At 33.9% G+C, this 15,096-nt stretch overlaps 1 protein-coding gene across 10 annotated transcripts in view; it reads left to right on the forward strand.

Moving 5' to 3' along the window:
- dac (dachshund family transcription factor) overlaps positions 1 to 15,096 on the forward strand; it is a 665,535-nt gene that overhangs the window by 400,100 nt on the left and 250,339 nt on the right. For all 10 annotated transcript variants that reach the window (XM_081758122.1, XM_081758121.1, XM_081758115.1 and 7 more), the window contains one exon: positions 8,031 to 8,107. In XM_081758122.1, coding sequence (XP_081614248.1) covers positions 8,031 to 8,107 — 77 coding nt within the window. The remainder of the gene's footprint in view (positions 1 to 8,030; positions 8,108 to 15,096) is intronic.

Consider the following 15,096-nt stretch of genomic DNA (forward strand, 5'->3'; position numbering starts at 1 on the left):
GCTGTATTGTTTTTTTTTCAAAGACGTACTACATATAATTTAAAACACCTAAGCGTCCTGTCCGGAACATTTGTTTTAAACTCATCTATTTCTCTTTTACCAATACATTTTGTAAAGTAAAAAACGACTAAAACATGTCTCCTGCTGTGCAGAAGGATGCAAAAGGCGCCGAGAAGCAGTGTTACTAGGTATTGTAGAGAAATTATACACTCTGACTTCTAAGGGAGAGAAAAAAATGAACATTAATCCAACACGGACGTGTAATATTATGATAGTCGTTTTTAGCTCTTTTTCTTCGTAGGACCTGGTCACACTGCATAAGAGAGCTTGTGCTATCCTTAATCACATTGCCCTGCTCTTCTTTATAATGTCAAAAGCAAAAAAGAAAGATTATTTATGAAAACAAAACGAAAACGAAAATAAATGAAAAAAAGAAATAAATCGGAGGATATAGTAAACTGGCGCAGGGAGTAAGACTCCTGTCAGCTTTCTTGTTCTTTCCCATAGGTGGCAGCAGTGAGGCGTGTGAAAGGGCGGTAAACAATGCCAGTGGATATTTGCCTTAATGATTCGTTGCTGAAAACACCCCTGTTGTTATTTATATGCGTCTGCCTCAGTGTTCCATAATCTTTTCACTTCTAGAATCATGGACTTCTTTCTTAGTTGGTCTCCAGCAAGTACTTGCGTCTAAATTGAATAAACGCATTATTTATTTTAATCTTTTTCTTCTTTCTTGCTCTAGATTCTTTTATATAGAGCTGACCAACATTCTTCTTGGGTTCGTCTGTTATTTATAGTAGCTATTTGGACGCCATATTATTAACACTGCATTGCCATGTCTTTTTGTTCTAATAAAACTGTTTTTAATTTACACTTAAATATATAGAGGCGTTTCCAGTATGAAGTTGTTTTATAACTGTATCCGGACTGGAACTACGTAAATTAAGGCAGTAACAAGCGTTGGTCTAGTGGCTAGCGCATACGCCATTAGTGTACATTAGAGTTGCTCATGATACGAGACAGACCTCTTCCAATAGAAATTAATACACTTTCCGAGACGGGACACCGCTTTCATGTAATGCCCTCGAAAGAGACGAGATATCACTTTTGTGTAATGTTTATCTTCGAAAGAGACGAGACATCACTTTCATGTAATGTTGTCCTCGAAAGAGACAAGATATCACTTTCATGTAATGTTGTCTTCGAAAAAGACGAGACGTCACTGTCATGTAAAGTTGTTCTCGAAAGAGACGAGACATCACTTTCATGTAATGTGATCTTCGAAAGAGACGAGACATCACTTTCATGTAATGTTGTCCTCGAAAGAGACGAGACGAAAAATAAAGTTTTATCGTCTCATCTAATAAAGTTTGTAGAGGTCTTGCCTCCTTTCCATTCTCGAAAAATACACTCTCGTCTCGTTTTGTATTGTAAATTTATGTACAACATTTATACCTATTTTTTCTTTTTAAATTCTTATTTTCATCAAGAAGTTGTCAAAATCTTTCCCCGTTATAAGAAGTCTTTGAAGGATATGGTATAATAACATTTAATCCAAGTTTGTTATTGGAGCATATTGTGTAATGACGTGCGTATCTTTAAACGTTGATAATGCTCTTCATTATGTTTGTACAATCACTTTGTCAATTTATAATTTTATAAAATACTTTATGTAACACTAAAACAGTGTTTACGAATAGGACTTGGGTGAACAAGTGTTACCCACAAAGACTCGTGATTTTTTTAGTCTCGTCTCGAAAACAAGACGAGAATTATCATGTTTCTCGCTCGTCTCGAATTTTTAGAAAAAGTTCTCATTTTGTGGGTAACATTGCTTTTACGATGTCTTTTGAAACGAAAGAACCTATACATTTGTCTCGTAAGCAATTGTAATGCGCGTGTTCCCGAAGGGAGAACATTAAATGCATTTACGATGGTTCGCATTCTACCTTAAAATGTAGTGCAAATTCAGGTCTCATATAGCCTCAGTGATGAAGAGGGACGCTAAATTTCAATAAATAAATAAATGAACTTGTATGGTAAATTCAAATAAATAAATAAATAAATAAATGAGCTAGCATGATAAACTTCAATGAATAAATAATTAAAATGGGCTAGGATGGTAAACTTCAATAAATAAAAATGAGGTAGTATGGTAAACTCCACAAATAAATAAATAAATAAATAAATAAATCAGCAAGTATGGTAAACTTTCATAAATAAATACATGAACTAGCATGGTAAATATAAGTATTTTATTTTAGTGTACTTATTAGATTTCCTTCCCATACTCCCACTCCTTAGGATAAAGGGGGTGATGAAGCGCAATAATTAAATAAATGAAAGGATAACACCTATACCCTGAGCAGGATTCGAACCCATGACCAACAAGTCTCATGAACTCCTTTCGCATGCTTTAGACCAGTGTATCATGCAAACTGGCTCTAAAGTGTTGAAGTATTACCAATTGCAATATGCACAGTACCACTGTAAAGTTTATCCAACTGAGGCATATTGTATTGCTAATGTTCCATATAAGAGATTTTAAGTGGAAGACAAATTAAATTCAATGCTGTTTGATTCCTTTGAGCACATACTTCATTTTACCTGATCAATCTTAAATATCGACCTCAAATCAAAAGTTTTGTCATAGTTCCCAATATTCCATTATTTTTTTTTTTTTTTTTTAAATACGTTTCTACAGAAATATTGCAAACCCGTCCTAAAATGTTCTTGGATGATTAGCATTGCTGATACACACCTAGAGGGTAGTCAACCAAACAAATCGTAATGCATGTGTGGCTGCATATCTACCAGGCGCACATTTCAACTTTGCTCGTTTCAGAGAAATCTCTCAGTACTTTCGATATAATCAATCCACACAACAGGAAGGATACAATTATACTGTTGTGCACTTTTACTTCTTTCGTCGTTATTGTTAAGTATGAGTAGAAACACGTATTTTTTACCAATCACCTAGTGCTTATTATTTCTTTAACTTATTGGTTCAGGAGCATTTATTTGGTTTGTGTTTATGGAATTATGTGAGATATTGAGAGAATATCTCATTACAAGTTTTAAAATATGATGTGAGTATGATTCCAGCCAATTTGTTGATGTATGGTTCAATATTGCATTCATTTATCCGCATGTCTATCAGAGATAAGACTTTATTTCTTCCTTTTTTCTGGCCACTTTAGTCAATCTATTTTGAGAACGAGATTAATGCAGCCCTGTGCTCACAAAACGTGTATCAACCAATAAGCATGGTTGATTGTAAGATAATAATTAATATAACCTTTTCAAACAAAACTAATGATCGCCGCACTGTGGGGGGTTACTGCCTTCATTTGCAGAGCCTTCAATACAATGTAAAAACTCCGCCTCCCCATCTCTTAGTGTTGAACCTTTTACTATAATCTTATCTGTTACCTTTCTTTCCCTCCCTTGCCGTCATCTTACTTGTCTTTCCCCCTCCCCCAAGAAATCCCTTCATGTCTTCCGAAGCCCCTGCTCATATTCTCACTCTGTCTAGAAAGCGAGACACCTTCAACTCACAAAACAAAACTCATTTAAGAACAAAATTGTCTGGTTAATTAAGGACAAAGACTTGCGCATTTTGATCGTCTTTTTTCCTCTTTTTTCTATTCTATCTCTTTCTTTTTTTCTCGCCTCTTTGTTTTCTTTAAAAGTTTTTTTTTATTGTTGTTGAGTTTTATTTCAATTAATCCTCCCAATGCCGCCGTACAGATAATCAAATATTTTCTTTCCTACATTAAAACAGCAAGAAAATAAGTTAAAAATTAACAAATTTAGATTTCAAGACTCAGTAACTATCATAATAAACCTTTTTAAATGTCTAACAGTGGCGAAGAGAGGCGTGAGAGGAAGGAAGCCAAGTGTTCCAACTAGAAGGTTCTAAAAGATTGTGGTTAAACACGAGAAACAGTATGAACCTTTCATAAAAAAAATATATAATCATTTTATATCATCAAAGGACTCGAGTTCCCTATCCTCAACGAAACTCACGCTGTCTCATTTCAAGCTCTCAAGAAGCTTTGGTTCTCTATTCTGATTTGTGCTCGTGTTCGTTTGGAACCGCTCTTTCCAGGGCTCTGGATTGAAGTGGCTATCTTCTTCTAGAACTCAATTATTGAGCTCGTATTCATTTGGACCCATGTTTTCTAGGACTCTGCATCTAGCCGGCCATCTTCTTTTAGAACTCAATTACTGAGTTCATGCTCTTTTGGACCCACGCTTTCTCATGCTCTGGATCTAGCTAGCTATCTTCTAGAACTCAATTATTGAGTTCATACTCATTGAGATACACGCTTTCTAGAGTTCTGGATCTACCTAGCTATCTTCTAGAACTCAATTATTGAGTTCTACTCATTGAGATACACGCTTTCTAGAGCTCTGGATCTAGCTGACTATCTTCTTTTAGAACTCAATAATTGAGCCCCCCCCCCCCAATTATTGAGCCTCGTGTTCATTGGAACCTTCTTTTTCTAGGGCTGTCGATCTAACTGGCTATCTTTTAGAACTCAATATTGAGCTCGATCCTGATTGAATCCGATTATTGGGCTCGCAAAATTGGACATTATCATCTAACTGTGTGAGATCAAAGGCAATCTCAAAAACATTATCAATTCTACTCAGTAATACGTTCTAAAAAACTATTCAGAGAATTTTTTAATCCTCCTATGATTGTTGTTGCAATGCCTTGGAAAAAAAAAGAAAGAATATGAATATGGAGCTAATCAGTGCCTTTCATATTGATCTTAAATATGCAGATGTTAATCTTCCAAACACATATCCAATACATATATATATATTCCACTTATCTATAAACTACTCAGCAATAGTCGTAGATGAGATTTTGTTTACCGATCAAATACTGACTAAATGTACTTGATTCCTCAATATTTGCTCATATAATATTTGTATGGTTGCTCTCGAAGGGAGGGGGCTGGGAATTCAGTACAGTTTACTCTGAATCAGATATGCTTATGAGAATATTGTATCCCAAACAGCTGTGCCAGTTGTTACTTTTATTTGTTTCTTCTCAGAAGGGTTTCAATCATTAAAGGCTAAGAGAGAAAAATCTATTAATAACAAGACCAAATGTTTTAATTTTATCTTAAAAATAAACATGTTTTCTTTCTTTTATCTTATCTTCTGACATATTTTCACCTGCTGACGTGAATTATTGTGTAATTTGTAAAGATAATCTTTGTTTTCGTACGTTTATAAAATTATTTTATTACGTATATCCATCAATCTTTCGTTTTTCTTTACCTTTTTGCTATTATTTTAATAATTGCTGACATTTTAATATCTTCTCTTGATTCATCTGTTCCTATTTTACGCACTAGCGTGATCCGCTAGAACTTCTTACTAAGGCAAATTAAGCTTATATCATAAGCACGATAATTCTTTATCTAATTCTTTGTTTCCTACCACATGAAATGCAGAGAAGATTAGAGCTCTTGGGAATAAATAAATAAATAAAAAAAATGTAAATTAGGCATTGACATGTGTTTAGTTTCCGATGTCATTAGTGTTTTTATCATGAACCCAACTGATTAGGTCGCATGGTCCCAACTTCGAATCCCAGTGGGAGCATGACATTTTCATTCTTTTCCCTTCACTCCGAGGCTGTTGGGAAGCTTCGTTAATTCAAAGGTAGTACATTCTTGCCTAGAACAATGGTATTCAACCTAGGGTATGCTTACCCCCAGGTGTCCACGATGACTTCATAAAGAGTACATAAATTTTAAATACAATGTTGTACTGTATTTATAACACGATTCTCATGTTTATAGTAACATTAGATTTTTTAATAAGTAATACATTCTAGAATAATAATAGGATGTTACATGAATGTGTCAGAATATTTTGGGAAGATTCCTCGCTTCAAAATAAGAAAAAAATATTCATATGGACTTCTGCTCAAAATTGGATAATTTCAGAGTTACAGGGTGCCGAAAACGTGGAATAAGTGAAATTTAAAAGTGCATAGCTCCACTACTATTGGACTTATTGTAGTCAAGTCAAAACATCATTGAGAAACTGGTATATGAACTAACCAAATATCCATGTTTAACAATGCTCCAGTACTTGCACACCAATTTTTTAGAGATGTAGGTGTAGAGTGATCTACTGTAGTTCTCCCAAACAATCTGTAAAAATGATTGTGCAAGTTCCGGCGGTTCTGAAAGATGGATATTTGGATACGTTACATACTAGTTCCTCAGTGATGTCTCGACAAGACTACAAGGGCGCCGATTTCTCTGTAACTTTGAACGGGGGGGGGGGGCACTCACAAAAAATACATATAACAAAAAATTACATATAAAAATACATATTCATAAAAATACAGGGTGCCCTCATGAGCTTTGAGGGGCCCGGGCCTCCTTGCCCCCCCCCAGGATCGGCGCCCGACTACGATAGGTCTCAGTAGTGGAGCTATGAACTTATTTCACGTTTTCACTTATTTCAAGTTCACTTATTTCACGTTTTCAGCACCCTATAACTCCGAAACTAGAGCTCCTTCGTGGCTAAGCGGTTAGCGTACGCGCCTTTGGCGTGGGAGGTCCAGGTTCGATTCCCGGCTGGAGCTCATGTGGTTCGGATTCCACGTTAATCAGTAGGTCCACGTCTCATATAGCCTCGCTGCTGAACGGGACGTTAAACTCAAAATCAACTCAACTCAACTCCGAAACTATCCACTTTTGAGTGCAGGTTCATATGAACTTCTTTTTTTATTTTGATCTGAAGAAGGTGTTTCCAAATATCGTGACACATTTACGTAACTCCCTGTATAGTATAGTTAATAATGCATTGTAATATAGTATAATATTTATTCCATGCTAACTGCAATGTTGTTCTATTAAATTTATAGCATGATTCTCATGTTTATAGTAAAAACTGGTTTATTTTATTGATAAGTAATAAATTTTATTTTTTGATATACATATATAATTTGGATAATGGATACCTTAAGCCTGGGGGATACAAGCTTGAGAGAAGTATCATCTGGAGTACACGAGAAAAAAAAAGCTGAATAAGGCCAGATACGCCAACAACATATAATCCAACTAAAACCTAGAGCTCATCCGTGGCTAAGCGGTTAGCGTACGCGCCTTTGGCGTGGGAGACCCGGGTTCGATTCCCGGCGGGAGCTCATGTGGTTCGGATTCCACGTTAATCAGTAGGTCCACGTCTCATATAGCCTCGCTGCTGAAAGGGACGCTAAACTAAAATCAACTCAACCCAACTAAAACCTATCTGGCTGGCTATAGATGGGTTCACTCGGTCAAATAAGAGTAAAACGCTTTTTCAGGCCAGTCACCCTGAACGAGGTTTTTCTGGGTTTTCCTTATTTACACCAGGCACATGCCGGGGTGGTACCTAACTTATAGGTCCCAGTCCGTTTCCTTCCTTTTCCAATCCTTTCTTCCTTCCCTTTCCCCGGATAGTGTGCTCGCCGAGGAACGTCGTCGAGCAAATTGGCCTTAGATGTCGAAAGCCCAGAAATCTAAATCCTAAATCCTAAATCCTGGCAGGCCATAGTCGAGATATTTTAGTTTGAATGTCATTCAAAATTGAAATACATTGAAAAACTTAATGATGAAGCTCATAAGATTCTATTATGTATTGTTTGAAAGATCTCTTATCACAAGCAGAAATTTTCATGTACACGGTTCTAGCTAAGCTCATTGCCTTTGAGTAATAATTTTGTATTTTAACACCATAAACTTTAAGACTTTTGCGCATCGATATCAGTTTGCTCATCTGAATTAGACCTATTCATTATAGTGCATCACTTTTCACATTTTTTCGCTATATACTGATAATACTATAGATATTATTATTATTATTATTATTATTATTATTATTATTATTATTATTATTATTATTATTATTATTATTATTATTATTTATTATTATTATTATTATTATTATTATTATTATTATTATTATTATTATTATTATTATTATTTAAGTATCTCTGTTTTTTGTTACAGGTTACGAGAAGAACGGGGAGAAGCGGAGAGGGCTTTGGCGTTAGATCAGAAAGCGCGGGATCTTAGCTCTCACAACGGTAAGAAACACTTTTAAGATTAATCTTATAATACCTGAATAACTCTTAATTTTATTAGCGACTTTACATTTTGTTGGGTACACTAGCACAACTAAGCTAAGAAACTGAAAATTATTACTTTAATATGACACGAACAACATTTAAAATAAGAAAGAAAAAAGAAATATCTAAGCATACTTTAATTTATTAAAAAATTAAATATTAGAGCTTTCTCGTGACTAAGTTGTTAGCGTACGCGTCTTTGGTGTGGAAGATATGGGTTTGATTTCCGGTGGGAGCTCATGTGGTTTGGATTCCACGTTAAGTTTTAGGTCCACGTCTCATATAACCTCGCTGCTGAAAGGGACGCTAAACTAAAAATCAAATGCAATCAAACGAAATGGAATCAAATCAAATGAAATGAAACCAAATGAAATGAAATCAAATGCAATGCAATGCAATGCAATAAAATCAAACGAAATGAAATGAAATCAAATCAAGTCAAATGAAACCAAATCAAATCAAACGAAATGAAATCAAATGAAATGAAATGAAATCAATTGAAATGAAATGAAATCAAATGAAATAAAATCAAATGATTTCCATTGAATTGAAATGAAATGAAATCAATTGAAATGAAATCATATGAAATGAAATGAAATCAATTGAAATGAAATCAATTGAAATGAAATCAAATGAAATCAATTGAAATGAAATCAATTGAAATGAAATCAAATGAAATCAATTGAAATGAAATCAAATGAAATCAATTGAAATGAAATCAAATGAAATCAATTGAAATGAAATCAATTGAAATGAAATCAAATGAAATCAATTGAAATGAAATCAAATGAAATCAATTGAAATGAAATCAATTGAAATGAAATCAAATGAAATCAATTGAAATGAAATCAAATGAAATCAATTGAAATGAAATCAAATGAAATGAAATCAAGATGAAATATTTTAGTTTAATGTCCTATGTTTATACTTTTCAGATTAAATGAGACGGATGATTAATGAAAGTGAATGATTGTGAAATTTAAATTTTTTGTGTTCTCTCACCAAGAATCGAACCTGGGACCAAGTGATAGTTACTACACCATCAGAAAGGGATAGGCTTAAAGTTGGGCGCAGATTTGATCAAAGGGAAAACTATACAGAGTTATATGCAATTTTGCTCATTGTAGATCACATGCTAATGTCATAAGTACCATTTTCAGTTCAATTTTAATTTGGAGCTCAACGTCAGGTAAAGTCTCTGTAACCTCCTAGATTCGCCTTTGTTTATAGTTATTATGGCTGATGGAAAGCTAAATCTTTCAATACAAATTTAATTTCATAAATTTTACTTCTTCCTTAAAGAAGCAGCTAGGAACCGTAAAGAGCTCTTACCTCTGGTGTGTGGGGTCCCTGGTTCGATCCACGAGCAAGTAAGTTTGTGGTAGACAACATCATGTCCATGACTTTTCTCGGGGTGCTCCTGTTTCCTCCCACTTTCTCATTCCACCAATTCTTCCATCATCATTCACTTGCTTTAACCATCATCTCCCTTAGCGTAACTGACACAATCGTGGGATGTTAAACTGAAAGATTTCAAAGGAATCATAAAATCACTACCAGCCCTAAATAACTTATTTTAATTTGTGTTGTGGTGAATTTTCTTATATTAAAAATAAATTGTTACATCAATTCGTAACTAAACTTATCAAGAGGCCGCTTTGATGTTCATTTCTAACGCGTGCCTTGTCTCAAGATTTTTAGTAGAGAACATGTAATATGTGTATTTTCTAGTGAAAAGAATAACAAAGAAAAAGAAAAACAGATAAATGATGGAGGTAACATGTGAAGAATAATAAACGATAAAAGAGAAAAAAAGCGTAAAAAGGACACAAGAAAAGGAATGATATTTTGCCCTCTTGTGGGTGGTTCATATGTGGATGTTCTCTGAACTTTTATGTGTGTGTGTGAGTGTGTGTATGTATGTATGTAGTAGACCTATACGCTCCTGCAATAACAAATTACAGTGTTGCAATTTTTCACTGCCAATAGATGTCAGAGCCGACGAAAACGAAGTGTTATAACGTGACTTGGCTACACAAAAACTTCTTCGATTTCGCTTGTCTTTTTTTACTTTTTTAATTCCCCGATTCTCTCCGTATGGAAGCAAAACTGCCAAGGATAAAATTCTTCTTTCTTCTTCTCATTGCTTCTTTTTCCCCTTAGTTTCTTCTTTTTCTTGCCATCCCTTCTGTGGTCAGTTTCAAATTCTGTTTTCATCACTATTCTTCTTCAACTGCTACGTTATCAGCAAACGAGTTTTTCTTCTATTGTGTGAAGATTTATCTTTCATAAGAAAAGTGTATTTTGTATGTAGGGTAAAACAGGGAAAATTGAACCTGTAGAGACTTTTGTCGCACATAAAAATGTACAGAATAAATCTTAAGGTTTCAAGTGCAAAACACCAATAAGAAATTTAATGATATTATTTTCCGCAACAAAAGCTTCGACAGTGATCATTATAATGTCAACGACTATGTTACTATTTAATTAAAATAATACAGTAGAAAGTAGTCATAGTTTAGTATTATGACAAAATAATAAAATTATTAAGATTTTTACTTTCTGAAGTTACATTACAATAGTTGAACTAATCAATGGTTCTGTGGTAGACGATACTTCTTAACGCTTTCTCCCTTGGACTTACATGTCAAGTCCAGCTTCCTTTTAGTTTAGTTGATTTATATATATATATATATATATATATATATATATATATATATATATATATATATATATATATATATATATATATATATATATATATATATATCGGGTGTGGTGCCGAGCCGACTGACACATTTCAAACTTAAATATTGTATAGGTGTAATAACCTGTATTGGTTGGCGGGGTAGGAACCGAAAGAGGAAAGAACTCTATGTTATATGATCAGTAGCTATAGAGCATTGGAGCACAGAACATTGTGGTATCTCAGTTCGTACAGGGTGACACGGAGCCGACTGACACATTTCAAAGTTTAATATTGTGTGGAGGCGCGATAGCTTGGATTCTCTTACGGGTGGGAGATTGGAAGAGAATAGGATGTCATTTTACAGGAATACCATAACAGTTACTATGGACATTGTTGGAACGTTGTCATTAAAGTGCAGCATTTGTTTAGACATTTAATTGTTACCTGACATTACGCTAAAGGACCATTGTAACTGTTACAGTGTTCTTATCAAATGGCATCCTATCCACCTTCAACCCCCCGCCATAACCCACTCCAAGCAATCGCACCTGCCCAATATTCAACTTTGAAATGTGTCAGTCGTCTCCGCGCCACCATGTATAAATCACGCTTGCACCGAGTACTTGAACCCCTTGATGAAATTCTGTGTACGCCACTGTAAGACAGGACCTATTATTTGTCTTTGTATCCAAGGTAAGTACCCCCAGGAGAGATCGAACACTGGAATCACGTTCAAGGAAAGCATATGCGTTATCCTTTGACTACAAAGAGGCACAATTTTAAAGATATATTTACACAAAGAATATGTAACCTCACCCATTTATTTGTACTATTCGTTCTAACAAAAGACACTGACCAATGAGAAAAGTAAAGAAGTGAAATTAATTTCTGATTGGTTACAGTTGGTTTGAGTCAATTTTCCTATTGAATATCTGTCTTCGATTGCAGTGCATTTTCTTTCTTCTGAATAACATTTCCAAGAAATTTGATGAAATTATCATACAATTTGTATAAACATCAAATGGCTGTTTGAGAATACGCTTTTATTTCTCGTATTCGACCAATTGTAAATCAAAGAAGTGAAAATAGATCTGTGATTGGCTGAGTAACATTTGTAAATTGGGCGTAGCAACTGTTGATTGCCAATAAGTGACAGAGGAAAATGATATTCTTCGTGTTGCGAAAATATACAGCTTCGTGATTGTTCCTTCGTGTATGAACACTCTCAGCGTGTCATTTTGAAACAATGCTGTGGCTTTGTATCTCCAATGGCATTTTTTTTTCTAAATCAAGGAAAGACAATTGATTGGTTCCAACCAAGAACAGTTCTTGCAGGGCATCAACACTGTAATTTTAGGAATGACTTTGAAAAAGAAATTGTATGTACATGCTCATTTTGTGATTGTTAGTTTGCGTTACCTCCTTCTTTCTTCTTCATTGGTATTCACCATTATTATTATTATTCCTCTTCGATCTTCATTGTTATTCTGGCAAAAGAGAGAGAAAGGGCAAAAGAAAAAGAAGAGGAAGAAAAGCACAGAATTAAATATGGTCTCTGCTATATGCAACGATAAAAAAAAAAAAAAAGATCTTTGTCTTTGGGCGATTTCCACCCAATTTCTTTTCGCATCTGTTCAGTTCTTTGAATAACCAAAACAGTAACAAAAAAAAGTGATTAAAAAAAAACTTGTGACTTTTGCCTTGAAATCAAATCAAAAATTCAGTCATAACATAACATTATGCACATTAGTAATATAGTTAAGAGTCAATGGTTGGTTTGGCTGGTTTAGATCAAAAACAGCAGAATGGTGATACGAATCAGTCACACCCATCACCCAACCAGCAACCAAGAAAGAAAAAGAAATATAGAGATACACAGACGAATTGAAGGTCTGACTCAACAGACATTGGTAATTTTGATACACACACATATATATAATACATATTCATACAGAGATATACATATACACGTGATCTTTTGTATTCGGCTAATTGCCGAGAATATACATATCTATTCATTTCATGGGTGGATATCTATACAGAGATCCTCAGCTAACAAAAAACACAAATGAAACAGTAGATCTTACGTATCCTTTTCATCTTTAGCCATAAAAATTCCACATCGATCTTCAACTGTTTTTTCTTTTAATTTTTATTTTACATCTAGCAACACACTCCTAATGCTACATGAATATTTAATATTGTCCCCACCCACAAAACATCACATTTTTTTTTGTATTACTTCTTTCCTCTCAGAAAAGACATGTTCGCAAGTTACTTTCCTTTTTATTTATTAATGCTTTTCATAATCTTTTTCCTCTATTTCTCATGTAAGCTTACTACACTTAACTCTTAAACATATGTAATTATAAAACGAATATTTTAGATGATAATTCTTGCGAAATATAACTTCAAAAACTGAGTATATACACACATCGAAATATGAAATTACATATTCTGTTTTTTTGGAAAGAGAAAATAACAAAGACTGTGATCCATGAAATGTATTCATATGTGAAGTTTGATTATATGTAGTAATTATTCACGTGTAGATATGTGTTATCGACAGATAGTTATCATATTTCAAGGACAAGTCTAGACGTCAGTAAAATACCGTTTTTATTGAGGATGTCTAATGAAATGTTTCTTGTATAAAAAAGCTTTTGCTTCAGTACATACCTATTGCAGCCATGTTTATCATATCGGGTTTTATAGAAGTTTTAATGTATAATTACTTCATATTTTTTTGTTTTGTAAAATATTTGGATGATGTATAAGATCCAACTGTAATTAAATTTAGTTTTTACACTATTTTTTAAAAAGAAGGTAATTGTTATTTCTACAAAAGAAAAAAAACTATGCTTGAACCCAGTTAACTTTGTATTGCCAAATATGGTAAACAAATATTGTTATTGAATCAAAAGATCTCAAACATTTTCTTGAAGGCCTTATATCTGGCGAGCTACATACAGTGTAGCCAAGTGGCCCCTGATCCAAGATCCAATATATTTCAATCAAACATGTTCTTGTAGGCCTTATATCTGGAGAACTACATATAGTGTAGCCAATCCGAAATTATCACTTAACTCAGTATGATATGCTCATTCAGTAAAAAATACGAAAACTTGATTTAGGGGTCGTTCAGAAATTTTGTTGCCCCTGATCCAATTGGCCCAAACGATCCAGTATATTTCAAGAAATATTTTCTTGTACGCCTTGGAAAACTACATATAGTGTAGCAAAACACAAACTATCACCTAACTCAGTATGATGTGCTTATTCTGTAGAAAATTCGAAAACTCAATTTAGGGGCTGTTCAAAAATTTTGTGGCCCCTGATCCAGAAACTAATTATTGGCCAAGATCCATTTTTAGTTTTCCTAAATTTACTATTTTTTCCTTATTTTAAAACTATTTTGTTATTATATTAAGATCTTAATATAGTTGGTATTAAACTCTAAATACATTGAAACACTTCTGAAAATCTATTCTGAGTTATAGAAATTTTCATTTGTATATATTTTGTGCAAAAGAGAATTTCTTTTTACAATTAAGCAACTCTATCTATTTAGGGGGAAACATGTGTTCGTTATAATTTATAACTATTGCCAACAATCGTTTTGTCAATTTTTCTATTAACATCCTCAGAATATATTAACATATTAATCTCTCAGTATGTTTTGTAGCAAGATTATGTTTGTTGCTTACTGATCGATGTTCGAAAAAAAAAAAGTATTTTGTATTAAAAATATTTTCGATTATAAAAATTTCCTGAGTATGTGATAGTGTTAATTTAGTTTACAATAATTATTTTCTATATTATTAAATTACCTATTATACAGGGAGTTTCGAAACAACACCGACAACGTTTGGGAGGTGATTCCTAACATTAAGATAAGACAAAAAGTATAGACCAACCTAAGTGCAGAAATCAGTCACTTCGGAGTTATAGGCTACCGAAAACGAAAAAAAAAATGAAATTTAAAGCTCCGTAGCTCCAATAGTAAGGGACATACCGCAGTCGGGTCAAGACTTCACTTAGGAACTAAGATGTGCGCTATCCAAAAATACATGTTCCAGAATCCTGCGGTACTCACCCAACAATTTTTATAGAGGGTATTTGGCTACGGGCATATAATTTGAAGTACTCACCAACTACCTCGATAAAAAAATGTTGCGGAAGTACCACAGGATTGTGAAACCTGGATATTCGGATAGGACACACACTAGTTCCTAAGTGAAGTCTTGACCCGACTACG

The sequence above is a fragment of the Thermobia domestica genome, chromosome 5, assembly GCF_964235325.1.
Source record: "Thermobia domestica chromosome 5, izTheDome1.hap1.1, whole genome shotgun sequence".
In the NCBI taxonomy this organism is placed as follows: domain Eukaryota; kingdom Metazoa; phylum Arthropoda; class Insecta; order Zygentoma; family Lepismatidae; genus Thermobia; species Thermobia domestica.